The 27,590-nt window shown below is 52.7% G+C and overlaps 2 protein-coding genes and 1 long non-coding RNA gene across 8 annotated transcripts; 2 read left to right on the top strand and 1 right to left on the bottom strand.

The window, feature by feature from the left end:
• The first annotated feature begins 2,816 nt into the window (after nucleotides 1–2,816).
• Nucleotides 2,817–27,477, top strand: ACSF2 (acyl-CoA synthetase family member 2). Of its 5 annotated transcripts, XM_017641366.3 has the most exons (16): nucleotides 2,817–2,991; nucleotides 14,326–14,521; nucleotides 14,895–15,023; nucleotides 15,388–15,441; nucleotides 15,813–15,931; nucleotides 16,058–16,223; nucleotides 16,770–16,865; nucleotides 17,008–17,165; nucleotides 17,454–17,545; nucleotides 17,830–17,906; nucleotides 24,264–24,371; nucleotides 25,560–25,711; nucleotides 26,514–26,655; nucleotides 26,753–26,863; nucleotides 26,990–27,058; nucleotides 27,319–27,477. In XM_017641366.3, exons 1-16 carry the CDS (start codon nucleotides 2,882–2,884, stop codon nucleotides 27,367–27,369), a joined length of 1,830 nt encoding a protein of 609 aa, XP_017496855.3. In that variant the 5' UTR covers nucleotides 2,817–2,881; the 3' UTR covers nucleotides 27,370–27,477. The 5 variants fall into 5 exon arrangements, with proteins under 5 accessions (XP_017496855.3, XP_073091557.1, XP_073091558.1 ...); XM_073235456.1 differs by lacking the exon at nucleotides 14,895–15,023; XM_073235459.1 differs by lacking the exons at nucleotides 14,326–14,521; nucleotides 14,895–15,023 and having other exon boundaries at nucleotides 2,863–2,991.
• On the top strand, nucleotides 8,666–10,473 carry LOC118968498 (uncharacterized). The gene is made up of 3 exons (XR_005056202.2): nucleotides 8,666–8,776; nucleotides 9,600–9,745; nucleotides 10,251–10,473. It is a non-coding gene; the product is annotated as an uncharacterized lncRNA (long non-coding RNA).
• On the bottom strand, nucleotides 18,108–22,105 carry CHAD (chondroadherin). 2 transcript variants are annotated; one of them, XM_017641368.2, is made up of 4 exons: nucleotides 21,332–22,105; nucleotides 19,263–19,426; nucleotides 18,850–18,995; nucleotides 18,108–18,610 (listed from the first exon to the last, which is right to left on the bottom strand). In XM_017641368.2, exons 1-3 carry the CDS (start codon nucleotides 22,103–22,105, stop codon nucleotides 18,854–18,856), a joined length of 1,080 nt encoding a protein of 359 aa, XP_017496857.1. In that variant the 3' UTR covers nucleotides 18,108–18,610; nucleotides 18,850–18,853. The 2 variants fall into 2 exon arrangements, with proteins under 2 accessions (XP_017496857.1, XP_017496859.1); XM_017641370.2 differs by having other exon boundaries at nucleotides 18,108–18,519.
• Nucleotides 27,478–27,590: the final 113 nt, after the last annotated feature.

Here is a 27,590-nt window from a genome sequence, read left to right as displayed (position 1 = left end):
ATACTTATTCAGCCATTTCTTGCTTTGCTATTTGCTAATAAGGATTTGCACTCCCATCTCTCCTCTTCAGGTCCTCCTAATAAAATTTTATTTTATTTTTTACATATACTGGTTGCCTTTGAAACTTTAAGCAAATACTCCTTTAGTTTATGTTCCATCATCAATACATACGATCCCTAGACACCTCAATGTATAAGGTTAAGATATTTGCTTCCACTCCCCATCTCCTATCCCTTCCTCACTTCTCAGCTACAACTGGTGTGACTTCCCAGGCTCATAGCGCTTGCATTCTGTTCCTTAACTGTGATGAAGTCTTCTGGACTTGATTCATAGGTTGATGCTAAAATCAACAAATGGGGTTTACATTTGGAGCCCATTTTTGAAGCACAGAAGGGTAAGATATTGGCAAAGGGGAGGGACTAAGGTCTTTCTCAGGGTAGCCAGTGGCGTGAGCAAAATCACAGGGACCATAAACTGTGCAAGTCATGCAAGGCACACAGTGGAAAGCCCCCTGGGAGCTGTGAAGAACTGAGTTGGCTGAAGGTAGAGGGAGGGGAGCTGGAGGGCCTGGAGGGCCATTGTGCCCTGCTCCTGGCTCCCTCAAAGTGACCCGAGAATTCTGGTTAACAGGCTCAGGGACCCCCGTCAGGCATCTTCACTTTCCTTTCTCCTAGCCCTCCTCCCTTTCCAGGCAACCAGTACCTACCAGATCTCTCAAGGCTTGCAGAGATGAAAAAATAATTCCTCCTCCTACAAAGCTTTGCAACACTAACACAGAGGAGGGTCTCAGAGCTTAGGCACAGGAGGAAAGAAACTAACAATCACTGAAAACTGTATCAGTTCTATGCCACCATACTCAATAGATTCTTACCCAACCCTCTGCCTGAGGCTGCTATTAGTGTCCCCATTATAAAGATGACAAGTGAGGCTGGAGAGGCACCATGACTTTCCCAAAGCCACAAAATGAGTGTGGGCAGAGCCTTGGCCTGCGCTCACTGTGCCCACCTTGAACTTGGGCAAGTAGCTGAACCTCTCTGGGTCTCAGTTATCTTCACCCATAAGTATAGAGACACCTTCCAAACGCATCCCTGCCCCTTCCAGGGTGATTGTGAGGGCCGGGGGTAATGTCCTTGTAGATGCGGGCTAGTGGGAGACAGCCTGAAGCTGGTGGCTGCGATCCCATGGCACGTGTGTCTGAGAAGGCAGGAAAGCCAGAGTGTGGAGACTGAGGCTGGGGCAAAGTTCAAGACAGAACACATCCTCCCTCACCCAGAACTGACCCTCAAACTAGCAAGGAAAATGGAAGGGCCTGTGAGATCAGTACCCACCCCTCACTTCACAGGCCCAGAGAGTGGTAACATATTACCTAAGGTCACCAGCAAGCTAGTGGCAGAGCCTGCCAGGCAAGTGATACACCAAACTCGGATATTCCCAGCCTGGGCAGGCTATTGGAGCCAGTGGGCTAGTCTAACTAGGAAGGCATGCCTTTGCAAGCCCAACTCCTCATAGGCTACCTGCTCCTCCTTTCCTGACCTTACTCACACAATTTGAATTGTGGAGATGTTCCCCAGGAGCCAGCATTTCAGGTGGATCTGAGCTCTCAGGATCATGAAGAGACAAGACACCAGACATAGATAGCCTGCACCTCATGACCTCAGTTGGGCCAAAGTTCCCAGATAAGGGCAAAGGTCTTTTCAGGCCAGGCTGCAGCATTAGTCTCCCTTTTGGCCTGGACCAGGTTTTTTTTTTTGTTGTTGTTGTTATCATTAATCTATAATTACATGCAGAACATTTTGTTTACTAGGCTCCCCTCTTCACCAAGTCCCCCCGCACAATCCCCATTGCCTGGCCCAGTTTACATCACAGTCTTAAGGTCAGGAAGGGCAGGGGATCACCCTGCCAGGGCCCTTCCCCCATTGCTCTCCCCCTCCTCCTCTGGGGGAAGGGTAAAGGCTAAACTCACATGTGCCAGCTACTCTCTGGTGCCCAGTGCCCCTTCTCCCAGCGCTGACCAGGGGTGAGCAGTTACCCTCTGACAGGTGAAACTACACTTGGGTCTCAGGGGGCCATAAGAAGAGGCTGGAGAAGTAGTGAGAAGGTCATTGGGCTGAGCCTCGGAGGGTACTGGGGCTTTCCATTCACACTTCAGGGCGGCCCTTGAGAACTGCACTTTGGCCCCGGAGCTTGGACCAGCAGATAGGGAATGAGAAGCACAGGTCCCAGTCCCTCCCTGACGCCACCTTACAGCGCACAGGGTAGGCGAAGGTCCAGGAAGAGGCATGGGAGGCTGTTGCGCGGGAGATGGGGTACCGACCGGCCACAGCTAGGACGGCCTGGCGGGGGGTTCACCCGCGGCACTCTTTGTCCCGGCAGACCTCCCCAGTCCCCGTGGGTCCTCTGCCCCAGCAGGCACGCCTCGGGGTACTTCGCGCGGCCGCCCCCCTCGGCCTGGGGCTCGCCACCCGAAGGGCTGGCATGTGACCCGAGCTTACCCGCCTGGGGTTCCCGCCCCGCTGGCTCCCCGTAGCCGAAGTCAACGAGCCTTGGAGCCCCAAACCCAGGCCCCTGGTGGCGGGGAGGTGAGCCCTGCCTCGGCTGCGGCCGGGACCCCCGCATCCAGAGGGAAAGCAGGGCGATTCTCCGAGGGCGGGAGGGGCAGGGGGAGGGCCGCGGGGCTGAGGGAAGGTGGCCCGGGGCGGACTCTCTTCCTCCACGCCTCGCCCCGCCCCGCCCTGCCTCCTCCGAGGCCTCCGCACCCCATAGGCAGAGGCGACCCTCCCCCGCCTCTGCACCTCCCCGCCGCTCAGGGCCCGCCCCGCCTCACTCGCCTGCAAAGTTTACTCCCGTCGGGGTGCGGGGCGTAGCGATCAGTGGCTTCGGGATGCTGCGCCTCGCCAGGCTGTGCCTCGGGAGCCCAGCGCTGCTGGGAACCCGGGCGGCCCTTTCCCCGGGTTGGCAGAAAACGAGCTGGCAGGGCATCCGTCCCATCAGGTACGCTGCCGGAGGGAGGGGGCGCGCCTGTGCCCACCGCCCCCCTCGGGAGAGGATCTGGCGGGTCCTGCAGAGTTTAGCTGGGGGTTGATCCCACTGGGGCTGGGAGGCCCGCTCCGGGAAGGAGGCACCCAGCACCTAGCACATAGGCAACAGGAAATGCTGGCCTAGCCCGTGCAGACTGTGGCTGCAGCTGGTGGCTGGCAGTGACCCTGCACTCCAGGTTCTGGTACAGGACTCTAGATTCTTAACGTTGACAGGCACGCAGAGGGCCAGGAGTGTGGGTCTTCAGCAGCCTGAGGGGAGAGGCAGGGGGCACCGCCTGGGCTCTGTCCCCAGAACACTGCTTCTGAACTGGAATCTATTCAGGGATAAACTGGGGATCTTTGGCCTCGTGTCCACCCCAAGCCACTAAGTTCAGCAATCTCCCCTCTCCTCATCAGCTGCTGGCAAACACTTCCTCTGCTGTTTGCTACCTTCTGGGCCTGTTCTGTCCTCAGGGCAAAGGGTTGGGATGGAGGCTGGCCAGTGGAAGGATGCATGTTCCCAGTAGCTTTGCTGCTGCTACAGCAATAGAACAAGTAATTTTCCTGTAAGATTCCAAGTGTGAAAGTGTACTGGTGAGGCAGAGCTGGGCTCCCACCGACGTTCTCTGTGGTGGTTGTCTTCAACACCCAGCAACCGGGAGGCGTGGGAACCACTGAGCCTGCCCTGTCACCTAGCTGAGCCAGGTACCAAGTCTGAGGTGGGACCCAGTTTTGGATACCAGATGGAGTGTGGGCTTGGGTATGGAAAGGGGAGAAGCCCAAGAAGGCTTTGTCTGAGAGAACTGCTTGATTTGAAAGAAGAAAGAAGTGATGGAAGAAAGGATAGGAAAGAAGGGAAGGAGAGAGTGAAGGAAGAAGGAGGGAAGGAAGAAAGGGAGGGAGGGAAGGGAAGGAGGGAGGAAGGAAGGAAGAGAGAAATTGGATGGGGTTGAATAGTTGGTAGTTGTTGGGAGATGCAACCTCCTCTTCTGGCCAGAGCTCCAAGACTGCAACTTTTGAACTGCTGGTTCCTGAAAACTAGAAAGCATGCGATGCTTTAAGATCACTATGCCTAATTTTCTGGAAAACCCAGTGGCTCAAGGCTGGTCAGTTGATGGGATTCTGATGAAGAGAGCTGGGTTCTCTTCTAGCTCTGTGCTCACTACCTCCCTGTGCCTCCCTTAGCAAGCTCTGCTGTTGCTACCCCCAAGCTTGCCCCACCTCTTCACTCCTGGGCACCCACCCCCCTTAGACTGTGAGTGCTCTAATGAAAGGTACCTCCAGAAGTAGACTTGTTTTATGATGCTAACTCAGGCCATGTCTGGCCGCATGGCAATATTCCTGGCCTTTGACTTTTTTGTGTGTAAACAAAGCAAGACCCTTTCCTGCTACAGGCCTTGTACCTCAGAGCAAGATCACCAAGCCTCAGAAAAATTTTGATTCTGTTTCAGGTGGAGATCCATGTGTCCAGAGTGATAAGACTTCCTGAGCATTTGACCTAATTCCTTCCCATTCCTCCCACACCCTTGGCTTGAACCTTTACGTGCTGACTATGGTGGTTTGGCCTGATTTCACTCCTACTTTCTCCTTCAGAAGGAAAAGCTCACTCTTACTTTCCCCCTCAAGAGTCTCAAGCATTCACCAGACATTCCTGAGCACATATGTCAAGTCAAGCACCAGGTACTATGGACACAGAAGCCGAAGAACCCAGTTCTCTGGAAACTTGCAGTCTAGTGGGAGAAAAGATAAGCCAAGGGGATCACTGTGTTCTAAGGTGCCATGATGTGGAAACTCCTGGACTTCCGTCCTCTGCTTATTCTGATCTGGTCACATATCACCTGCTTTCCTGCTGTGCAACACCCCTCATCTGTTACTTAGTAAATTCCCAGTTTTGCCTGTTAGTCAGGAGCAAGAATCTTGAAGCCAGCCCTGGCTCCTTCACCTACTCACCATGTGACCTTGAGTGTATTATGTAACATCTGAGCCTGGTGAGTTTGTGGTTAATGCTACCTTTTTGCTGAGTTGACAAAGGTGTGCTCTTCTCAGCCTTCCCTTAGAGGCAGGGCTGATCCCTGAGAAATGGCATCTGGATAGAAATTCCAACTGATTTGAAGTAGGAGAGGATCCTCTCCTCAGAGGCCTCTCTCTGGCACCTGGTTCTTTCTCCTGGCCACTTGCCAAGATGGTAGCTTCTGCCCAGCCACAAGTCCCATCCTCCATCTGCTGGATACTTCCTTGTGCATCAGAGTCAGGGCTGTCCAGGCCTTTCTCCCCAGAAGAAAAGAAGAAACTGTCTATTGTGCTCCAGATCTCCTGAACCACCAATTCCTTCCCTCCCCCGAGGAAGGCAGATAGGCTAGTTGGGGGCATCCAGGAGCTTGGAGGGAGGAATCCAACACTGATTCCTTGATGAACCTGAGATGAGCAGGCTTCCTCCAGATCTCTAAAGCTGGCCTGGGAGGCAGCTGCATGCAGAATGTTGGGAGCATTCAGAGCTGGGTGAGACAGAGAGAGCAGTGGCTTAAACCTCTTAGAACTGGATGTGATGTGCAGACTAGGCCTTTTGAGACTCAACCCTGATGGTAGGGGCAGAGGGATAAGTGGGCTTCAGGGACCACCCTTCGGGGAGATAGCTAGGTGGGACCAGTATCTGAAACTATAAAATGTTGTCCCTATATGATGAGATTATACTAAGCCAGGAAGTGTTTTGGGTGGAAACCGGCATAGTTATAAAAAATAGACTCTTCTAATTCCCCAAAGCTGACTAACAAGTGATTTGGTAATGACGTCCCTACATATTGCACTGGAAATCCTCCAGTCTAAAGGTAACAAAAGAAAATGAACTATAAACTTGGACATTGTAATCAGTGAATGGTATGCATCAGCTTTAATTACCTGGTAGTTTTAGTTACTTCCCTGCCTTGCACGCAGTAGATGTGCAATCTACTGTGTAGGGTGCCGTGAGGATACAAAGATGAATGAGCTTGCTCACCAAGTTCTTTGCCTAGAAGGGGTCTACAGGGGAAGGAGACTCACTGATTCAAGGCAGAAAGGGTGCTGTACCATGGAGGATGTCAGTCAAAGCAGAGAAGAATCTGATTGGTGGGAATGGGATTAGGGAAGACTTCCTAAAGAGGCTGGGGTTTGAGCCTGTGATCTCTCCAAGGACAGGGCTGTAGTTTAAGGCATGAAGCCTATTTATTTGTAGGAAATCTTGCTTGTGCTTGAACTCTTTTGAACTCGAGGTATGAAGCCCTCCTAACTTCCCCCATATTATTTTATGTAGTCAATCTACACACACAAACTTCAGAGCCAGACAGATCTGGGTTCAAATGAAACACTTTCTAGCTGGTGGCTTTGGGACCAAGTTAAACTTGACTCTGATCTGTAAATGATGTTGTCAGTTGTGAGGGGGTCACTTAAGGAAATTCTCAACCCACAGACTGGTGCCAAGTTCTTCAACCCACTGCAGTGATGAGCTAGTTAGTATAAAATAGTGCTTATGTAACAGTGATTTTGCACATCCCTACAATGACCCTGAGACCCACAGTTTTGTAATCTTGTCTGGAAGGTTGGAGGGAGATGGTTCTGACAAGGCAACTGCCTAAACCAAGTCGGGCTGCTCAGGATGTGTTGACCGGCCTGTGATCATGCTGAGATAAATGGTTGCTTTTTTTTTCCTGATCATATGTTCAACCAACCGAAGTGCAGAATGTAATTTTATCTCCTCAGTGGGCCTGGCAAGGAGAGTGTCCTGATAAATGACAGGTACCAAGAATTCTGCCAGGTGCTTCTCCCTTAGGCACTAAACAGGTTGTGGTTTCTAGCTTACAAATCACATTTTGTGAACCTCATTGGCCTGCATGTGTTTCTCAATTTGGGAATCAAATGACAGGAAGTCAAGTCCCAGCCCTACCACTTTTATTTCAGTATGGTTTTAGGCAAGTCATCCAAACTTGCTGGACTTTGGTTTCTTTGTAAATAGACCACTTGGACAGGAAGCACTCTTCATTTCTGTTGACATTCTGTGATTTCAAAGGAGGCTGGGCTTTGAGTCTCATCTTTAAGTTCAAGGGGGCTGCAAAGTATGAAGCCTTCATACTTATATGAAGTCTTACTTGTGCTTAAAGACTTATGAACTCCTTCTGGCCTCTCGATTCTTTCCTTTTGTTTATTTATTATTTTTTATCATGTGATTCTGTTTAAAATCTTTTTTCCATATGAAATGTTTAAGAAGAAAAATTTTATTATAAATAACCTTTTATAATCCTCCTCCAACCCATCCCTCACTAGAGAGCCACTGTTCTAAATTTAATGTATGTCATATCAGAACATGGTATTTGCTTTTAACATATCTCTGAATCCATAAACAATATATTGTATTATTAGTAAAGCACTTAGAATCATGTCAAGCAAGCAGTAAGTGCTCTTAGTTTTCCTATTTTTTGTATCTATAAACAATACTTATGCTTCTATAATTTTAGCAATAATTGTACCACAGCACTCTTTTTTCACTCACTGGTGTTTTTGAGATGTTTACATTAAGATTTATAGATCTAGAGTATTCTTGTATAGTAGTCCACTGTAAGACTATGTCTCTAGCAATGCAATTGCTCTGTTAAAGGGTTAACATTTTCAGTTTTTCTAGAAATTGCCCTGGAGAGGCTGTATTGCTCAGACCACCAGTAGCAACCAAGAGTCACCCTTTATCCCATTTATCCACATCCTTGCAAATACTTGGTATTACCGAACACTGAAGTGTTTGCCACTATGGTCAGGGCAAAGGGTATCTCATTGTGGTTTGAATTTGCATTTTCATGATTACCAGTGAGATTGGGCATCTCTTGGAATGTCTTCTGTGAATTGTGTTCGTATTCTTTGCCCATTTAATGTGTTGGATTACTTGTCCTTATTGGTTTGTGGGTTTTGTTTTGTTTTTGAAATATAGACAAAATATGAATCCTTTGTCTCATATATAAAATGAAATTTGTAAACACAGGAAGTTGCTTGTCTTTTAGTTTTGTCGATAATTTATGTTTTTCTTAGGGCTTGGGGACCAGCCTGGCATCAAGTGGCTGTGGTGGCAGGGGCAGAGGCTAGTCCATGACTTGGGACAAAAGCCAGCTATTGCCTTCACTTCTAAAGCCTTCTTTCTGGTGGCTGGCATGGCACCTTGCTCAGGGGAGCAGAAGTCAGCCTTAGTGTGGGGGATGTTCCTGTCCTTTGATGGGGCCCTCACATCTAACCACCCTCCCTTCCTGGTAGCTTCTGAAAGGATTAAGAGGTCTTGCCTCTTAATTTCATCCTCCAGCAGAGGCAGGGTCCACCTGCAAGCCTCTGGCCCAGATCCCAAACACCTCCTCCCAGCAGGTAATATAAAACAGGAGGCAAAACAGTTTCTCCTCCAAGTGGATTCTGGAGACCTGTCCTTGCCTCCCACGGCTCCTCCAGGGCCCAGTTCTGCTTAATCAGCTCAGAGTGACCTTTATCCCTGACTTTAGCACTTGACTGTCACTGATGCCTCAGCTGTTTTCCATAGAGCTCCCCAAGCCAGCCAGCCGTTGTTTTCTGTCTAGGTCCTGCTGGAAGGCCAGGCTGGATGGGCAGGGCCAATGCTGGGGCACAGGCTTTCCAGGTTGGTGTAACCAGAGGTGTGGAATTAGGGCATAAACCACTGTGGCTGGTGCCAGGAGAGGTAAGCTGAAACCGTGAGAACAGGACAGAGATCAGAGGAAGCAGAAATGAATCAGATACCACAGGTAAATCCTGGAAAATAGCCAGCATGTGCTGGAGGGCTGAGGGGAGGGGGCCCAGTGGGGATGGTTCTCCATGGCCTGTAGCACTCAGGCCTCCATCTCCCTCAGGTTTTCTGCTCCAGGCCTCCAGGGCCCCCAGGGAAGACTATGGATGAGCTGCATTGTAAAGAGCAGTATATGCAGGAAAGGGGGCAGGGTTGCTGCCCACCAGATTTAGGACCTTAAGAAAAATGAACATCTCATTTCTTCATCCATGAAAAGGAATAATCCTTTGATGGTCCAAGAGTGATGTGGGGATCATATGACATACACACATGGAAACCCTTTTTAAGCCATAAGGCTCTGTAAGGCTTTATTTTGTATTGTATCAAGGCCTTCGAAGCAAGGGTCCTGACTTTGAATCCCAGCTTGGACACTTCCCTGCATTTTCATGGCCTCAAAAAGAAACCCCATACCCTTAGCTATCATCTCTCTATCCTGCCACACCTCCCCACAAGCCCTAAGCAACCACCTAACCTGCTGTCTCTATAGGTGTGCCTAGCCTTGACAGTTCATATAGATGGAATTATATACAGCATTTGGCTTTCTGTGTCTGACTTCTTTCACTTACCATAATACTTTCAAGGGTCATCCATGTTGTAGTATGTATCAATACATCATCCCTTTCAATGGCAGATAATATTCCACATTTTGTTCATCCATTTATGCATTGTGGGACCCAATGGGCTATTTTCACCTTTTGGCTACTGTGAATGGTATCGCTGTGAACATTCATGTACAAGTCTTTGACCACCCATTTTCAATTCTTTTGGGTGTATATGCCTAGGAATGGAATTGCTGGGTCATATGGACACTCCGTGTTTAACTTTATGGAGAGCCACCAAGATGTTTTCCACAGAAGCTGCACCATTTTATATTCCCCACCAGCAATGCACAAGGGTTCCAGTTTCTCCTCAGAGTCATCAGCACTTGGTGGGTTTTTTTTATTATAGTTTTTTGGGTGGATGTGAAGTGGTCTCATGTGGTTTTAATTTGCATTTCATGTGTTTGTTGGCCATTCATATATCTTTTTTGGAACAGTGTCTATTTGAGTCCTTTGCTCAGTGTTTTAATTGTTATGTGCATGATTTTTTTTTCATAATTCATTCATTCGGTCATTCAGTTGAGTACCTCTTATATTGCAAGCACTAGGAGGCACTGGGGATAAAACAGTGAGCACATTCGTTGCCAATGAAAAGTCAAAAGAAGTCTTTAAAAAAACCACGGTTTCCTGAAGTCGGATCTGGTGGCAGATCTGAGCCTGAATTCTCACGTGCCAACCCTTTGAGGGCACCTTTAGGTGGGGCTGTGCTTTGCCTCCAGCTCCTCACAGCTGCCAGCTGGCTGATTTACATAGCTTTGGTCCCAGCTGGGGACTTGTGTTTTAATTCCCAATCCAAGCACCTGGAGGTCTCACTAAATCCCTCCTCATCCACAGGGTAAGAAAAGTTCAGAGGGGGGACACCGGCCAAGATTTCCAGTGGACGCCTGCAACTGAGGATAGTACTGAGCCCTATACATGCTACTTTTTCCCACATGTGCACAACACCTATGATAAAGTTTAATTTATACGTTAGGCACAGTAAGAGATTAACAACAGTAACTAATTATAAAATAGAAAAATTACAACAATGTACTATAATAAAAATGATGAGAATGTGGTTTCTTTCTCTGTCTTTCTCAAAATATCTGACTGTATTATACTCACCCTTCCCCTTGTGAGGATGTGAGATAAAATGCCTACATGATGAGAGGCAGTGAGGTGAATGACGTAGACATTGTGAGCAGGATAGGCTGCCACTGACCTTCTAACAGTAGGTCAGAAGGAGGATCACCTCAGGTTAACTGAAACCTTGGAAAGTGAATTCATAGATAAAGGGGGTTACTTACTTCAGTCTTCCGAGCTGGGAGCAGCTGGGACTACAGACTGACCTCCTCTAACCCTGGAGCTTCCCACCCATAAAAAAAAAAGCAAACAAAACTAACTAACAACTTTTCCTAAAACCAAACTTCCTTATTGTCTTTTTCAGGTTTGAATGAGATGTCTGCCCCTTTGTTTAAGAATAGAAAAACTAGAGGCCGCCTTTTTTGCCCAAGGCGTTTGGGGTGTGTTTAAGAAAGGAGGAAAGTAGAATCAGTTCTGTTTGTTCTTGGGGTTTCGAAATGATGGGTGGTTCTTATGTTTATGCTCCAATGGCATTTATGTGAGTTTCTACAACCCTTAAAACTTTTGGAGGAGACACCTGTTTCCGCTTCACCTCTGCCTTTCCCCAGTCGCAGTTTCTTAGGTTCAATTAGTAAACAGTTGTGGAAAATATAAATTTGAGGCTAGACAATCTCTGGTGATCAGATAGGGGATAAATTCAAAGCCTGAAAAACAGCACTGTCCATCCTACTCCTTTCTCCCCAGGTCCAAGTGGGGTGAGGGGGTAGGCTTAGCTGGAACCATTGGGGCGGTTACACTGGATTCTCCACTTCTGGTTCAGTTTATTCACTAGCTGGGCCGGGCCACTTGGCCTCTTTACACTTCAGTTGTTTACCTATGGAATGGGAATGCATAATTCCCACCTGGATTCGTTAGGATCTGCTTAGTGTACATGAGAGAAAGCCACTCTCACCACTGTGGCTTTCAAGAGATGGGAGTCTGTGACTAGAATAGTACATCCTGCTGTCAAGGCTCCTGGCCCCTTCTGCCTTATTGCTCTGTGGTGCCCAAGCTCATCATGTGGTCCAAGAGAGCTGCCATTCTTTTCCAGCGACAGGCAGTGTGCCAGCTGGGGAAAGGGAAAAGGGAAAACACCCCTTCCCTTTAAAGGCTGTTCTCCTAAAATCTCATTGGCCAGAACTTCACTGTTGGATCAGACTGCCTGCCAGGGAAGCTTGGAAATGTGTTCTCTATTCCATGTGGCCATGGGCAGTTAAATCCTGGAAGAAGATTTACTCAGGGAGAAGGCCCACTGGAGATGTTTGTCACGGCACCTGTCGGAGCTGCTGTGAAGAAAAAGGGGTGCCACCGGGGAAGACTGAACTGGGTTGTTTTTTCTTTTTGGCACATAAATCAGCCTGTTAATTTGCCAACTAAAAATTCCAGGAGACCACTGTCTGGTTTAAAAGCCATGGTGAGTAAATCGAAATCCAGGTTCCAAGTCGAATTGGACTCCTGGTCATTGTAAGAACAGGAGGATTCCTGTTGTGTGACCAAACCGCCCCACTTGATTAGCAAGGAAACTATTAAAGTGGCCAGGTGTTGCTTAGCAATGAAACCATTGAAGTGGCCCGGTGTTGCCTTTTGCCTCCTACTCCAGATGCTGGGCTGTGGGTGGTGGCCTGCCAGGACTCCAGGACACTGGTTATGCACCGAATGGGGAAAATGTAGCTATAGTTAGGATGCACCAGCCTTAAACAAGCAACCATCCAACTCAAACTGGCTTAAATTTATTTTTGTTTGTTTATTAGATTCCACATCTAGGTCAGATCATGCAATATTTGTCTTTCTGTGTGTGACTCATTTCACTTAGCATATTGTCCTCCAGGTTCATCTGTGTTGTCACAAGTGGAATTTGACTTTTTTCCCCAAAACTGGCTGAAGTTTAAAGAGGGAATTTGTTGGCTTTTGACAGTACAAAGTCCAGAGGCAGGTAGCCGTCACACGTGGCGGGACCTAAGGATTCACCAACCTCAAGATTAGGTCTGCTACTGTGTCCCCCTGTCTCTGCCCGTCTCTTTCCCCCTCTCTCTCCCTCCGCCCCTGTGTGGACTTTGTTCTTAAGCAGGTTCTTCCCACATGCCTGTTCTTGCCACTGTCACTTTGGCAAACTCAAAACAGCATACTTGTTTCCTTGTGGGCAAAAATGGATGCCCTCCACAGTATGGGATTTGGTGTCTTTAATCCCTCTTAACGGGTAGAATAGTGACCACTGGGAACTCCCTCAGCAGTTCTTTAGGCTCATCAATTTAAGGATAGTGTGGCCTGGGGCCTCACAGGATGTCAGAGACCTGGGTGATCTCATCCCCAGCACACCACTGGCTTTCTGGCTCACCACACCCCTTTGAAAAGATTAACCAGGTAATTTAGATAATATCCCCTTTCACTTGAGACTAACCACTGATCCAGTCCCTAAACTCTATAGGTGGGGAAGCTGAAGCCTAGAGAGGAGAAATCCTGTGTGTTAATTTGAATTCCCCCAACAACAGGGATAAAGGTGCAGGGGGTTTGTTTGTGGTCCTTGGAAGCAGGAGTGAGGGTGTGGGGAGAGCAAGACATGCAGAGAAGCCAGTATAGGGCATGGTATTGGACTTGTCACCCTCGCAATAAGGGTTTTACCCACCGGGATCTCTGAAAAGGTACAGATACCTCCCAGAACCGTCCAGCAGCAGAAGGGGAGACTTGAAGTCCCCGAGCAGACAGAAGCCCAAAGAACTGTCCCAGTAGCTGAAACCAGAGATGCACTGTGGAGGTGTGACATGGGATACCAAAGGTGTTTGCAACAGTGGCCCAGCCAGGCAGCAGCCCACCTGTGATGAGAACAGACACCCAGTCCCAGCTGGGAGCTCGCTTGCTCCCCCGAAGCTGTGGCAGTGCCCCCACCATGCGGCCCATCCTCTCCTCCCTGGCTCCCTGCTCTTGTCGGATCAGAGCAGCCTTCTGTCTTCGTGGCCACAGGCTCGCCTTTCTGTGAGATGGCAGGGTCTCCTCTCCCATTTACAGGGAAACCCAGTCTTGTGCCCTCCTGCTTCTATGCTCCCCTCGCCTTCCCACCCCTTTGTGCTCCAACAGCTGGCTTTGTGCCTAAGACTATCCCAGCCTTTTTTCCCCAGGTCCCACCCCCCACAACAAACACAAACCCCCTGATGGGGTACCAGAATTCGAATTAGAGATGAACTTTCTGCCTTGCAGTCTTTTGTGCTCCCTCCTGCCCTGCATATCTTGTCCTTCCCAGAATTTCTCCCCCAGCTGGCATAAGCAGCCTATCAACAAAAGATAGGCATGGTCTTTGTGTTTTAGCGCAACAGCTGTAGAATTTAATCAGGATCCACACCACCCATTGGTGGCCTGGAGGTGGCCCAGAAGGTCTGGACCCTGAGCGTGCCCTGTCTGATGGGAACAGGGTCCAAGTCCAGTCCCTCTCCCAGGGAGCCCAGGTGTGCCCTGTCTGGTGGGAACAGGGTCTGGGTCCTGTCCCTCTACCACCTAGGCTTGGGTGGGAACCCAGCCGCTATCACATGAGCAAACGCAGGCCTAAGCCAGCCATATGATAGTTTTACTTCCAGGGGCCTTTTCTGTTTCTCTTTTTGTCTTAATAATTAAAAGACTATCTTTTAGCAAGTTTTAGGGTTACAGAATAACTGAGCTGTTTTATCAGGTGGTGGTTCCTGGGAGGGGTGAGGTCGGAGAGTTTCTGGAGTGGTCCCTACCACACTGTAAGCAGCCCACTGCCCAGCTGGGTGTGCCAGACCTTGGTGCCAGGGAGGCTCAGCCTGGTGCCGTCGAGCCTATAGCCCCTCTCCCACAGTTCCACAGAGGAAGATTGCACTGCCCCCCTGCCCATTGGAGGCCTCAGCTACATTCAGGGCAGCACCAAACTGCATCTGATGAACAAGACCGTGGGGCAGTGCCTGGATGCCACTGCACAGAGAGTCCCAAACCAAGAGGCCTTGGTTGTCCTCCATGAAAACATCAGGCTGACCTTTGCCCAGCTCAAGGAGGAGGTGGGTCTTGAACTTGAACACTCAAAGTGGGCAGGTCTAGCCCCCAAACTGCGCTAGCCAGGCAGAGCCTTGGGAGAACCTGGCTGTGGGGCAGGGCACTGGGGCTGCCTGAGAACCCCAAGGGATGGAAGGAGAAGGAGACCATGATGGAGGCAGAGGTGGCCTGATAGCACCTGCATCAGTTGCTCCTGGGCATTTGTTAACTATGCATATTCCCAGACTCCATCAAGCCCTACTGAGACCCGGGAATCTGCCTGACCCTTGTTGCTAGGTGGTTCTGATGTGAACCCCTGGCCCAAAGGCTGAGGTGGCAGTCAGTGGCCCCGCTTGTTTACCTGCATTGTACCCCTTGGGCCCCATCTGTTTACACCAGGTGGACAAAGCTGCTTCTGGGCTCCTGAGTATCGGCCTCTGCAAGGGTGACCGGCTGGGCATGTGGGGACCCAACTCCTATGCATGGGTGCTCATGCAGCTGGCCACCGCTCAGGCGGGCATCATTCTGGTGAGGATGGACTTGCCTGGCATGGCTGGGCATGTGGGGACCCAACTCCTGTGCATGGGTGCTCATGCAGCTGGCCACCGCTCAGGCAGGCATTGTTCTGGTGAGGATGGGCTTGCCTGGCATGGCTGGGTATGTGGGTGGCATCATTCAGTGGGGGGCTTCCCAGCCCTTTGGTCCCAGGACCAGACCAGTGTCTGGTTTGTTTTAAATCAGGAAGTGCTTTCTCCCAAAACCCACCAAGGAGACCCAGAGGTGTAGGGTGCTGCCTGTCTACACGGTGTTTCTGTGCCTCCTGAGGGTAGAGGGGCCGCAAGAGGGACAGGGTCTGCTCAGGACACTGACACCCCCTCACTGTCTCTACCAGGTGTCTGTGAATCCAGCCTACCAGGCCATGGAGCTGGAGTATACCCTCAAAAAGGTAGGACCTGCTCCTGGGGTGGGGCCTGGCAAAGGGGGCTCTGGTGTCCCAGAGGGCTGCCAGGGTGGGGAGGGCATGCACAAGTGGGCGACACCCAGAGTCTGTCCTTCCCCGCCTCTCTGTGGATGGGAGGAGAGGGTGGTTGGTGGAGGTGCATGTGTGAGATGGTGTGTGTGTGTCCTGGGGTTGGTGCATGTGAATGTGTTGGAGGTGCTGTGTAAGTCAGTTGGGGTGTGTGTGTGTTAAAGGGTGGTACCCGGGTGTGTTGGGGTAGTGGTATGTGTGTAGGAGGACAGCATCTGCTAGTGAGGCCTCCCCAGACCCTCAGCCTGGGAATCCTGCTGACTGTGGTGGGGCCTCCACTTCCACAGGTGGGCTGCAAAGCTCTAGTATTCCCCAAGCAGTTCAAGACCCAGCAGTACTACAACATCCTGAAGCAGATATGTCCAGAGCTGGAGAAGGCCCAGCCAGGGGCCTTGAAGAGTCAGAGGTGGGGGTATCCCAGGGTGGGAAGGGGACATAGTGTGGCATCCTGGCCCCTTCACATGCTACCCACCCCCAGGGATGAGACTGATGTCTCCATGGGCCCTCCCTCTGCCCCTGCTCCCACCCCCAGGCTCCCAGATCTGACCACAGTCATCGCAGTGGATGCCCCTCTGCCAGGGACCATGCTTCTGGATGAGGTGGTAGCAGCTGGCAGCAAAGAGCAGCATCTGGCCCGGCTCTGGCACACCCAGCAGTTCCTGTCCTGCCACGACCCCATCAACATCCAGTTCACCTCGGTAAGCAGAGCTGTCCATGCCTGAAGCCCAGGCTAGCATACTGATCCCTGCCTGCCCCTCTGACCCTTTCACGAGTATTGGGAGACAGCAGTGGGGGTCAAGAGTGCAGACCCTCTTCTCGTGGGGTGGCCCTGTCTTCTGTGCCCTGAAAAACCTGAACTGTTGGTGTCCTTGTCATATGCCCCCTCCTCTGGCCCTCTGGGGAAGATGCCCTGTACCACCACAGGTAAGGGCTGGTACCGCCTGCCCCTCATTTGGCAGATGAGGAAACTGAGGCCCAGAGAGGGAATCTGCAGGCGGGCCAGAGTTCTCTGAGCCATTTTATGAGTGGCATGAGGGCAGACCGAATCTTCCACGTTTTTGGATCCTAACAGCTGGCACCATGCAGGCATGCAGTAAACCTTTGTGAATACATATTGAATGAATGAACGGATCTTGGCCAACAGTCCCAGTTACCTACCTCCCAGTCCCATGCTCTTCCACGCAATGGCCCAGGGTGGAAAGGAGATGGGGAGGAGACCAAGCGCCACCTGCTTGTCTTGCCAGGGAACAACTGGAAGCCCCAAGGGGGCCACCCTTTCCCATCACAACATTGTCAACAATTCCAATATGATAGGGGAGCGCCTGAGACTGCACATGAAGGTGAGGGGCTGCTGGCCAGGCCAAGGTTTACCGGCACTCTGCAGGGGTGGGGGTCTTGCTGGGCTCCCCCTGTTGGCTAGAGCAACTGGCTTCCAGGGCTTCTGGCTCCCGGATAGAACTAGCTTCCTGCCTCCATCTCCAGACACCAGAGTCATCACGGGTGGTCCTGCCCAGCCCCCTGTACCATTGCCTGGGTTCTGTGGGGGGCACCATTGTGAGCATGATGTACGGCGTCACCCTCATCCTGTCCTCTCCCATCTTTGATGGCAAGAAGGCGCTGGAGGCCATCAGCCGAGAGAGGTGGGCATCGGTGGGCAGCTACCCTCGGGCTGATGAACCCCTCCTATCCCTCACTCCTGGGCCCTGATCCCTTTCCAAGATGTCTCCCCTTTCCAGCCAGGAGAGATGGAGACAGGGTAGTGGGGAACCCCCAGGAGAGAAACAGTTCCTGCCTCCAAAGAGCTTTTCCTTCCCATCCCCCACATTTGCAGCCTTGGCCCTTACTGAAAATTCAGGGGTGGGTGGGTTAGAAGTGGGGGCTCCCTTCCACTTCCAGGCCTGATTTTGAGAACCCCCACCCCAACACAGAGGCTCCTTCCTGTATGGCACTCCCACAATGTTCGTGGACATTCTGAACCAGCCAGACTTCTCCAGTTACGACATCTCGGCCATGTGTGGAGGTGGGATAGGGCCAAGGGGGCCAGGCCAGGATTGGCCCAGTCACCTAGAATTGCACCCAATCTTTTATTTAGGGGACAAGAAAGTCACTGTAGAAATGTGGGTGGGAGGGAGGCAAATCCCCAGAGCCCCTGGACACCAACCCAAAACTAACTGCCAGGTGTAGGAACAGGTCTACAGTCAGGGGAGAGAAAGGAATGTTCTTCCCTTAGAAGAAGCTGTCGGTGAAGGGGGTCCGCTGGGCCTGGAGAAGGGGGGAGCTACGTCAGCCCTCTCTCTGATTCAGGTGTGATTGCTGGGTCCCCTGCCCCCCCAGAGCTGATTCGAACTATTGTCAACAAGCTGAACATGAAGGAGCTGGTGGTGAGTGGAGGCAAGACCTGGGTGGGGGACAGCCCAGGCCTGGGGTGAGAACAGACTGATGGGAGTGGAAATGAGCCCCCACCAGATTGCCAAGGAAGACCAACCCTCTTGGCCAGCCTCATTCCAGAAAGCAGATGTGAGAAAACGCAGTCCGACCTTATCAGCAGCTGGCGAGTCATGGAGATAGGTGACGGGAGTAAATATTATACATACATAAATTTATATATATGGAAATCTGGGGAAGAAATGCAGCATAGGAGGATATGCGGCCAAGCACTGGTGTCCTGCTAGAGTGTCCTGGAAGGCGGGGGCCGGGCTTAGGACCCTTTCTGGAAGCAAGGAGTAGTGCAAAGATCTGATGTTTGTTTCCAAATGGCAGGGAAAAGGGAGCAGAAGAAGGAGGATTCTGGAAGGGTGGGGCCATCCTGATGACCACCTTGTTCTGGTTCTGAAGGACTCAAGGTCTCAGCAACAGCTTCTCTGAGAGGAGCCATGGCGTGGGGCCAGGTGTGATGGATCTCTCACAATCAGGTGGAGCTGGGTTTGAACTGAGGTGCCCGACTGCCCTGCCAGGACGTGTCTAAGTGTGGACACCTCTGTGCATCAGCAGAGACTGTGGGGAGAATGTGGGAGTCAGGTGGGAAGGTCAGTAGTGTCTCCGGCAGAAGGCAGAGGCCAGTCACCAGGACTGGCTGGGACAGGACCTGTGGTAAGGCAAAGATTGGTGTCAGGAGTCCAACAACCCAGATGATGCTTGGAGAGAATGGGAGTCTGGGCAGTATCATCTTCCCTGTTAGAGGGGAGCCCTAGTCCTCCCTGCCTCTCCCTGCAAAAATAGAGGGTCAGCATGTCCCACTGTGGAAAGGCAGTATCCTGGGATACCCTCCTCCCTTGCTAGAATCTCCAGAGAGGGGAAAGGGGGACATGCCCACTTGGTCCGCACCTGTTTAATGGCGGCCAGTTTTCTTGGACCTCTTAGTGGGGAACTTGCAGCTGCGGAAGGCGTCCGTGTCACGGATATGCTGGCCCCTGAACTTGGCGGGTGAAGCGCAAGTGGCATCAGGTCGGGAAGTCTTGGCTTCCAGCCACCTGGAGAGACAGAGAGTTGCCAGGGTTGGGAAAGAGGTGTGGGGGTGCTGCGGGGAGAGACAGTGAGCCATGGGCCAGGGCTGACGTGGCTCAAGGACAGTCTGGAGCTGTCATCTTCATTTCACAAGCAGGGAAACTCCCAGGATCCCATACCTATTACGTAGCAGACCTAGGACATATGCCCAGGCTGTCTCAGTGCAGGGATGCTGTGTCTTCACTCCACCATAGGAGAGCAGATTCTAGGGATGACAAGGGGGGTGCACTCACCTCCGAAGTCCCCGAAGTTGGCAGGTACACTTCCAGGGGTTGTTGGTGAGAGTGAGGGTCTCCAGGCTGTTAAAGGGGAAGTTGGAGGGCAGCTGGTTCAGGCGGTTGTTCTCCAGGTGCACATGTTTCAGTGTGGTCACACCCAGGAATGCATCATCTGAAAACTGGAGAGTGGGGTGAACTGATGAGCACCCCAGCCCCAGTGACCAACCTCTCCCAGCTCTATGGCTCCAGAGCGGCTGGGTCCTTCCCTGGACATAAGCAGTGGCACCTTGAGGAGTTTCACAGGGTGGCTGAGTTGTCCCAGATGATCTAATCCATACAATCACATTTTGAGCTAGATGGTGGTATTTCCAAAATACAGCCGGGGAAAAAAGTAAAGTCCTTTGCCCAGGGTCACACTAGTGAGTAAACAGTAGCTGCAAGACCACACCCAGCTCCTCTTCCCTGGCACTATGCTCCCTGCACAAATACTGGGACTGGGGAAGCAGCCAGAATTGGGCTCCAACGGTCCAAGCTGGCACCCGGTGAAGCTGGTTAGTGTTTGGTGGGATGGGCAGTGGGCCCAGATTCCCCACAGCCCCAGGGTCCTGGGACTTCCCCCAGCTCTGTCCTCACTGCTCCCTCACTGCCTGCCAGATGCTATTTGTGGAGCCTCCCTGGTGGAACGTTGGCCAGGCTGGATGGCTCCAGAGGAAGCATTCTATTGGTGCCCACATCTTGGCCCAGCGTCATAGTCCTGCCTGGCCTCCCGTGCCTCAGATCAGCCCCTGCTGCCCTACTCTGCTGCCCACTGAAATGCCACTCTGGCACTGGTGGGCCACAGGGGACTCCGACTTCATCTAGGGAGGGGCCAGGGCTGAGGGAGGGCAGGCTTCATCCACCCAGACAAAGGGGGGCCGCCATCCAGGTGTGACCTGGCCCTCATCTCTGCACCTGCAGCTCAGGAAGGGCTGTGACATTCTCTGGTACCCAAACTTTTCTGATGTCTGTGTTCTCCACTTTGCCCTGGTCCCTACCCAAACCTCCTGGCTGAAGCCCCTGTATCAGAGCAATTTTTCTGTCCCAGGGAGGGATTCTGCCCTGACCCAAGGCAGATCCACCTGGCCAGGAGAGGGAGGGAGAGGAAGACAGAGAGGATGCAGTCTGGTGACTGGGTTGGGCAAAGAGCAGTCAGTTCTGGGGGACAGTGAGGCACAGTCGGTCTTCTTTGTGGGGAGCCACCTGGGGTCCTATGCCAAGGCTGGCAGTGATGTGTGGCTCTTGTCTTTGCCCCTTTGTAGAGCCCATGTAAAGAGGGTCTTAGGGTTAGACTCAATGAAATAGGTCAAGTTTTTCTTAGATTCTGAAGTAGGTGATGTGCACACTGTTAGTTTGTTGTGGGGGGAAACCCCAAAAGCCTAGAGGAAGCCCCTGGTCCTGGTCTCCACTCAGTTGAAATGGACCTGAGAATGCAGTATAAGGGGTGTGTGTGTCATTGACTGGGGCAAGCGGCATCCACCAGGCCTGGGGGGGGCATGGAGATCTTCCTCAGGTATTTGCCCCCCACTTTCTCCCCAACCCCCCACCCCACCTTGACACACACACTCACACACCAGGAACAGGATGTCTTTGTGGGCCTGATTCGCCCAGCTCCTCTGGAAGGCTTCTCAATAAACAAGCCTTCCTTTATGGGGCGGTAGGTTGACTAGAGACGGGGAAAAACAGCAGAGGAGGGGCAGCAGGCCCAACAGGAAGAGTGGCTGCTGCCTACAGTGCGGGGGTTTGAAAGCACTGGACATGCGTAGGGGCCGTTGGTGGGGCCGGATCAGCCCCAGCTCCCTTTGGAAGTAGGAATCCTAGGATGCCAGGGGCTGAGACTAGGGATGGGGCAGCAGGGCAGGATTTAGGGCGGGACTGTGACAAGATGAGGGACAGAGCTGGCAGAGCTCCTCGTCTTGGAGATGGCTGGAGAGACAGAGGCAATTTGGGATGGGGGGTTGGGGGCGGGCCAGCTGTGGCCCTGGATCCCTGGGCCTCCAGGCAGAGAAGAAGCAGCCAGGGCCGAGCTCTGCAGCCAGGAGGCTCACCTTCTCCAGGTTGGTGTTGTCCAGCCAGAGGGTCTCCAGGTATCTGCCGAAAGACTGGAAGGCATTGTCGGGAATGCCTTTCAGGGGGTTGTGGGACAGCTTCAACTCCTCCACCACCCGCAGTTTGCTCAGAGCAGCCGAGGGGTAGCTGGACAGCTGGTTCCTGTCCAGGTGGAACTTGGCGAGGTTCTCCACATCGTCCAGAGCACCGGGTTGCAGGGAACTGAGCGCATTTTCTGACAGGTAGAGCCAGCGGAGATCCTTGGCGCCCTGGAAGGCGCCTGCGCGCAGCTCTCGGATCTTGTTGTTGTTGAGCTGCAGAATGAAGAGGTTGACCAGCGGGGACAGCAGCCCCCGGGGCAGCTCGGTCACCTTATTGTGGTCCAGGTAGAGGTAGGTGAGCTCGGTCAGGTCATCGAAGGCGCCGGTGCGCAGCACGCGGATGTCGTTGTGGGACAGGTACAAGTAGATGAGTTGCTTGAGGCCACGGAAGGCGCCGGCGGCCACCTCGCGGATCTGGCAGTGCTGCAGGTGCAGCGACACGAGGTTCGGCATGGCCCGGAACCCGTTGGCAGCCAGCACGGGGAAGCTGTTGCGCTGCAGGTTGAGCAGCTTGGTCTTCTCTGACACCTTTGGGATCTTCTGCAGCCCCACCTTGTCACAGATGACATGCTGCAGGTCGCCATGGCAGTGGCAGTTCTGGGGGCAGGCGGCCAGCGCCGGGAGCAGGCTGGCCAGGAGGCCGAGGCAGAGCAAGAGCATCGGGCGGGCCATGGCCGGGACGCCTGGGGCCGCGGCTGGGGCGGCAGCGGGGCGCGGGCAGCGGCAAGTCCTCGGCCCTCCGGCCTCCTGCCCTTTTATACGGTGGCCCTGACCGCAGCTGGCGGCCGGAGCCAGCTCCTACGTGGAGCATCCAGGCCACCCGGCTTAACTCCCTCCCTCCGAGAGTTGCGCCCCCGCCCTCGCCGGAGAGGGGCGGGCCCTTCTCCCTGCTGGCCGCCGTGCGGGGCTGGGGCCGCGGCCGCGGTTCCCCCGGCTGTCAGATCCTGCTTCTCTCCCTACCCTCACCTCCTTTCCCCATGCTTTTTGAGGGAGGTTGGAGGCGCGGGAGATTGGGGGGGCCAGGGTCCCGAGTTTACATCGAAGAGAGGGAGGCACTCCCTTATTTGTTTGCTCAAGTCGGAGCCTCCACGCCACCTCCCACCCCACCCCACCCCACCCACCCGCCGCCCCCAAACACACTCGGACGGGTGCCCTGGACCAAGGGAGGGAGGAAGCGGGGCCGGACAGCCGGACGCGAGTCTCGCCGCGGTCTGCCGGCCGGCGGCGCTTTAATGGGACTCTTGTGCGGCGCCGGCCGAGCGTGAGAACAGCTCTGGCGTCGGGCTCCCTCTTCCGGCTGAACACTCCGCCAGTCCTGAGGAGCTGGGAGCAGCTACTCCACCCTTCTGGCCTTACCTCTGGTCTTCTCTCCCAGCCCCAGGCTGGAGTTTCTGTCTCCTGCACCCATACCCCCATTTTCCGTGGCTGAATGCTGACCATAAAAGTTGGGAGGGGTGTGGCCCACAGAACTCTCAGACACACCTGAAGACCACAGGCACGGAGTCAGGGCAACTGAACAAGCACAGTGGCACATTTGTCCCCTCCTTAATCTCCCTAAAATATCCCCATCTCCCCATCCCCACCCTCAGTGGTCAGGACACACTCCTGAGGGGTCTCTCAGGGTGGTAGCCAGAGTGGTGCCAAGGTGTACTTGGCAGAGGGGCTACACCCAGCACCGTGAGAGTGGGGAGGGGACCCTGACCTGGCTACAAGGGACCAGGTCCTGTGCGCAGCCCCATCCCAGGTGACAAGCTGTGTCCCGCTTGTCAGCTGCAGTGTCGGGATTCCTGTGGAAAGGGGAGGTGGGCAGGCAGGTCTCAGGTTGGCCCCAGAGCAGACTTGGCATGGTAGGGGTTGTTGTCTGCTTGGGGGTGGCGGGAGGACCAGACCCCAGACCTCACCAGGTCTGAGTGGTGCCTAAGCCAGGCCAGCTAATCCAGAGGAAATGGGGGGTGAGTAGGGATGAAGCACAAAGGTCTGGTGTCTTTGCTGACTGGAAGGAACCTAGAATACAGGGTAACTAGACCCTCTCCCTTCACTCTCTGTCCAGGTGTGGAGGCCTGCCCCTTTCCTAAGCTCCTTTCACCCATTGCCTCTAAATGGGGGTCATAGTTGACCCAGGAATATTCTCTGATGGTATTTAGGCCCCTCCAAGGCTGGCTTCTGGTTTTCTGTTGCTCAGGATGTTCTAACCACTATGGGGGGGAGTGGGAGGGTGGTGGGGGTGCCACTGGCTTCTAAAATCCTTGTGCTTTGGCTGTATTTTTATTTTGATGGAAATAAATTTACAGGAAACTCTCCAGAGCTTGGGGGACATCCACCCCAAGGCCAGGCACTTGTCCCAGGTTTCAGGTGGGTGGGGCAGGGCAGGGGTTGGTGGGTGGGTTGTGTCTGCAGCTCCCAGCTGGACCAAGGTGGCTGGCTTTCTCATGGAGTTCATGGGGCCTTTGGCTCAGAAGGGAGGGGCAGGGGTTGTTATGGCTGAAAATCATGAAAGGGGTGCTAATGAGGGTGCTGGTAATGCTTGGAGCCCCTGGCTCAGGCATGAGGCTGCTCCAGGGAAGCAGGGCGACTGAGAGAGCTCTGGCCCGAGGAGAATGGCTTCCCCGATCAATTTTTTTTCGGACCTTGCGTCCTGCTAGTTGAGGTCCTCTGCTCAATGTCCCAGCGCCTCTGCTTCCTGACCCCTGACCTCTGTGGATTATGCCTCTTTTCCCAACATTCAGCCACTCTTCACTTTCCCCTGAGTTCCTTCCATTCCACAGGGAGCTCCCACCATCCCTCTGCAGTCCTCACTGCTCCCTCCAAACATCCTTTTTGGAACTCCTAGGTGGCTTATGGAACCACAGAGAACAGTCCTGTGACCTTCATGAACTTCACAGAGGACACTGTGGAGCAGAAGGCAGAAAGTGTGGGCAGAGTTATGCCTCACACAGAGGTGAGTCCCAGACCAAGACCTTCAGACCCCACCCCCACCTGGGGCACTGATTACTTTCAATTAGAGATCCAAGATGCTGGGAGCCCCTCAGCAGCAAGGTCTAATCCTGGGGCTTTCTCTGTGTGCTGAGGCCTGAGAGGGGAAGAGCTGGAGCAGGGGCCATGAGCAGCTGCCAGCTGAACTTCTCCACAGCCTCCCTTCCTGTCTGAGGTGTGTTTTTGCCAAGCCCCAGTGTCTGTTTTGGGGCAGCCAGGACAACCTCAAAGAGAAGCCAGAGCACAGAGATTTTTCCTACACAGCTCTTTTTCTCCTGTAGTCCTCCTCCCCCCGACTCGGCAGAGATCCTCTTTTTTTACTTGGCATAAACATTTAATTCCCCAAGCAGCACCTTGAGGACCCAGAGCATCTCTCACTCTCAGATTCCCAGCCGTGACTCCTTTCCTGCTTCAACACTGGTGCCTTATGCCAGACTGGTTTGCCTGGCCTCCTTGGCCCTTGCCCCTCTGGGGTCATGGCCAGTGTGCCCAAGCAGCTGCTTCCCCTAGGGCTTACCGCCATCCTGGGGCAGATCTTTCCTGTCCTACTCCCTGCGGTAAGTGGGGAGGACATTAGCTCCCTCCCATGTGTCTGACAGCTTCACTGCCACTCATCAGGATGCCCACCTATGAGTTACACAGGGCAAGTGTAGTTCTCTCCATTTCACAGACGCAAACACTGAGGTACACAGATGAACCTCCCTTGTGTACTGGCTGTGGCTCATTTCTCTACTAGGCTTTCAGGCTGCCCCTCCACTGCCTCTCCCATTCACATGGCCCTGCCACATCACTCTCTTTGGCTTGTTTATTTGCTTATTGGGAAATAAGAGGAGACTTCTTTTCTCCTACACAGTTTATAATTCCTCATCTGGCCTGGCCCTCCAAAGGCCTTCTTCTCTGTGGGAGCTCCTGCCCACTTCATTTCCTCAGTCCCTCCAGGCCTGAGCCTCAACCATTCTTTAACGCCCAAGTCAGGTATCTGACTGGTGATGGGCCTACTCCAGCCTTTGTCTCCCTTCCCTGGATGGGGATGGGCAGAGCCAGGGAGCCTCATTATTATGGGGATGAAAGGCAAAGCTACCCCCATTCCTGAGAGCCCCCTATCCTGAAGTAAGAGGATGGGAGGCCTCAGCCTGAAGCTGCCTGGTCTCAGGCCCAGATCGTGAACATGGAGACGCAGACAGTGGCAGAGCTGAACACACCTGGAGAGCTGTGGATCCGAGGGTACTGCATCATGCTGGGCTACTGGGGGGAGCCCCAGAAGACCGAGGAAGCAGTGGGAATAGACAAGTGGTATCGGACAGGGTAAGAGGGCAGGGTGAGGTGCAGAGTTTGGGTCCTGAGGGGAGGCTGGGAGTCCAGGGGCTGAGCTGGGAACATTAAACTAAAACAAAGAAAATGTGTGTCAGGGTGGCCCCTTCACATCTTGGAGATTTAATTTCCAAAATGTGTAAAATGGGGATGTTCATACTTTCCACATAGGGCTTGTGGAAGGATCAGAGACAGTAGAGGTTCAGAGTACCTAGGACCCTGCACTACACTGTTGTGCAAAATCTGAGCCAAGATTCACTCATTTGTTAGTTGTATAACTATTATGCATCTCCCATGTGCCAGCACTATTCTAGACTCTGGTGGTCCAGGGCAAGGCAACATGAGAAGGGTCTGACTTTCATTTGTCTGGTGGAGGGAGACAGATACAAACAAGATAATTTCAGACATTGATAAATACCATGAAGAATGCAAAACAGGGTCATAGGAAAGTGGCTCTGGTGGGGAGGGGAGCTTCTTTTAAACTACCTGGTTAGAGCAGGCCTCTTTAAGGTGGAAACGTTTGAGGTGAGACCTGAATGAAAAACAAGAAGCCAGTGGTGAAAAGCAAATATACAGATGTCTAAAGAGAGACAATATGTTATATGTTTTGGTTTATTTCTTTTTGTCTGTATCCTCTACTAGACTATAAATTCCAGGGAATGTCTTGTTCATGCTGTATCCCCCAGAGTTTACAGCAGTGTGAGACACATAGTCAGTGCCCAAGAAATGTTTGGTGAGTGAGTGAGCCAGCCAGATGAGGCAGAAGTGAGAGGCCATTCCTGGGCTTTCCTTGCAGAGACATTGCCAAGATGGATGAGCAGGGCTTCTGCAAGATTGTGGGCCGCTCCAAGGATATGATCATCCGGGGTGGTGAGAACATCTACCCTGCAGAGCTCGAGGACTTCTTTCACATACACCCGCAGGTGCAGGAAGTGCAGGTGAGGCACCCCGACCAGTGTGCCCAGGTGAATCCCCAGGAGCAGGAAACATGGAGGGGAATGGAGGATGTCTGATATGTGTTTCTGACTCTGGAAGGTGGTGGGAGTGAAGGATGATCGGATGGGGGAGGAAATCTGTGCCTGCATTCGGCTGAAGAAAGGAGAAGAGACCACGGCAGAGGAGATCAAGGCTTTCTGCAAAGGGAAGGTGGGAACCTCAATACCACCACAAGCTGATGTTTCTCAGTTCTTCAATCCCTTCTCCCTCCCACTGTCCCTGCCCCCAACCCCATGCCTCACCCAGCCTCATGCTCTATCTCCCCCTGGGTTGCAGATCTCCCACTTCAAGATTCCCCGATACATCGTGTTTGTCACAAACTACCCCCTCACAGTCTCAGGAAAGGTGTGTAAAGTGGATGTTAGGGAGGGGCAGGGTGGCCTGGGTGCAGAAGGCCAGGTGGGCCCAACTATGTCTCAATGGGCAAAAGAGTATGTCTAGAGGCTGGCTGGCAGTAGGGCGATCAACTAATCAACTCTTGGTTTGCCCTGAATTTTCCTGCCTTTACCCTAAGAAATTCTTTAGTCCCAGGCAAACCAAGAGGGTGGTCACCCTAGCTGGCAGAGGCCTCAAGCCTGGCTCTGACTCCTTTCTCTCTCCTCTAGATCCAGAAAGTCAAACTCCGAGAGCAGATGGAAAAACATCTAAATCTGTGAAGAACGTGGGGGGCCGCTTCCCCACACTCCAGGCCCTCCCAGCCCTTCCCCCACATTCCCTTTGTCTGTCTGTGTGAGTTGGCATAAAGAGCATCTCTGTTTTCTTTGGCTGGTCTCCCCTCTTGGCACCTTGTATGGATGGAGAAGGAAAGAGACCAAAGGGAAGCAAGTACTTTCAGACCTATTCCTTCTCAGCAAAGGTGCTAAGCACTTTGGCATGT

Source organism: Manis javanica, chromosome 4, assembly GCF_040802235.1.
Source record: "Manis javanica isolate MJ-LG chromosome 4, MJ_LKY, whole genome shotgun sequence".
In the NCBI taxonomy this organism is placed as follows: domain Eukaryota; kingdom Metazoa; phylum Chordata; class Mammalia; order Pholidota; family Manidae; genus Manis; species Manis javanica.
This window is presented reverse-complemented; position numbering and strand designations above follow the sequence as displayed.

What these genes read in the sequence shown, in the direction of transcription:
- ACSF2 (XM_017641366.3), top strand. Translation starts at nt 2,882, where the DNA reads ATGCTGCGCCTCGCCAGGCTGTGCCTCGGGAGCCCAGCGCTGCTGGGA. An exon ending in CAGGGCATCCGTCCCATCAG is followed by an intron (nt 2,992 to 14,325) that starts GTACGCTGCCGG and finishes CCTCTCCCACAG; the next exon opens with TTCCACAGAGGAAGATTGCA. An exon ending in TGGAGTATACCCTCAAAAAG is followed by an intron (nt 15,442 to 15,812) that starts GTAGGACCTGCT and finishes CCACTTCCACAG; the next exon opens with GTGGGCTGCAAAGCTCTAGT.
- CHAD (XM_017641368.2), bottom strand. Translation starts at nt 22,105, where the DNA reads ATGGCCCGCCCGATGCTCTTGCTCTGCCTCGGCCTCCTGGCCAGCCTG. An exon ending in ACAACACCAACCTGGAGAAG is followed by an intron (nt 19,427 to 21,331) that starts GTGAGCCTCCTG and finishes CCCACTCTCCAG; the next exon opens with TTTTCAGATGATGCATTCCT. An exon ending in CAACTTCGGGGACTTCGGAG is followed by an intron (nt 18,996 to 19,262) that starts GTGAGTGCACCC and finishes CTGTCTCTCCAG; the next exon opens with GTGGCTGGAAGCCAAGACTT.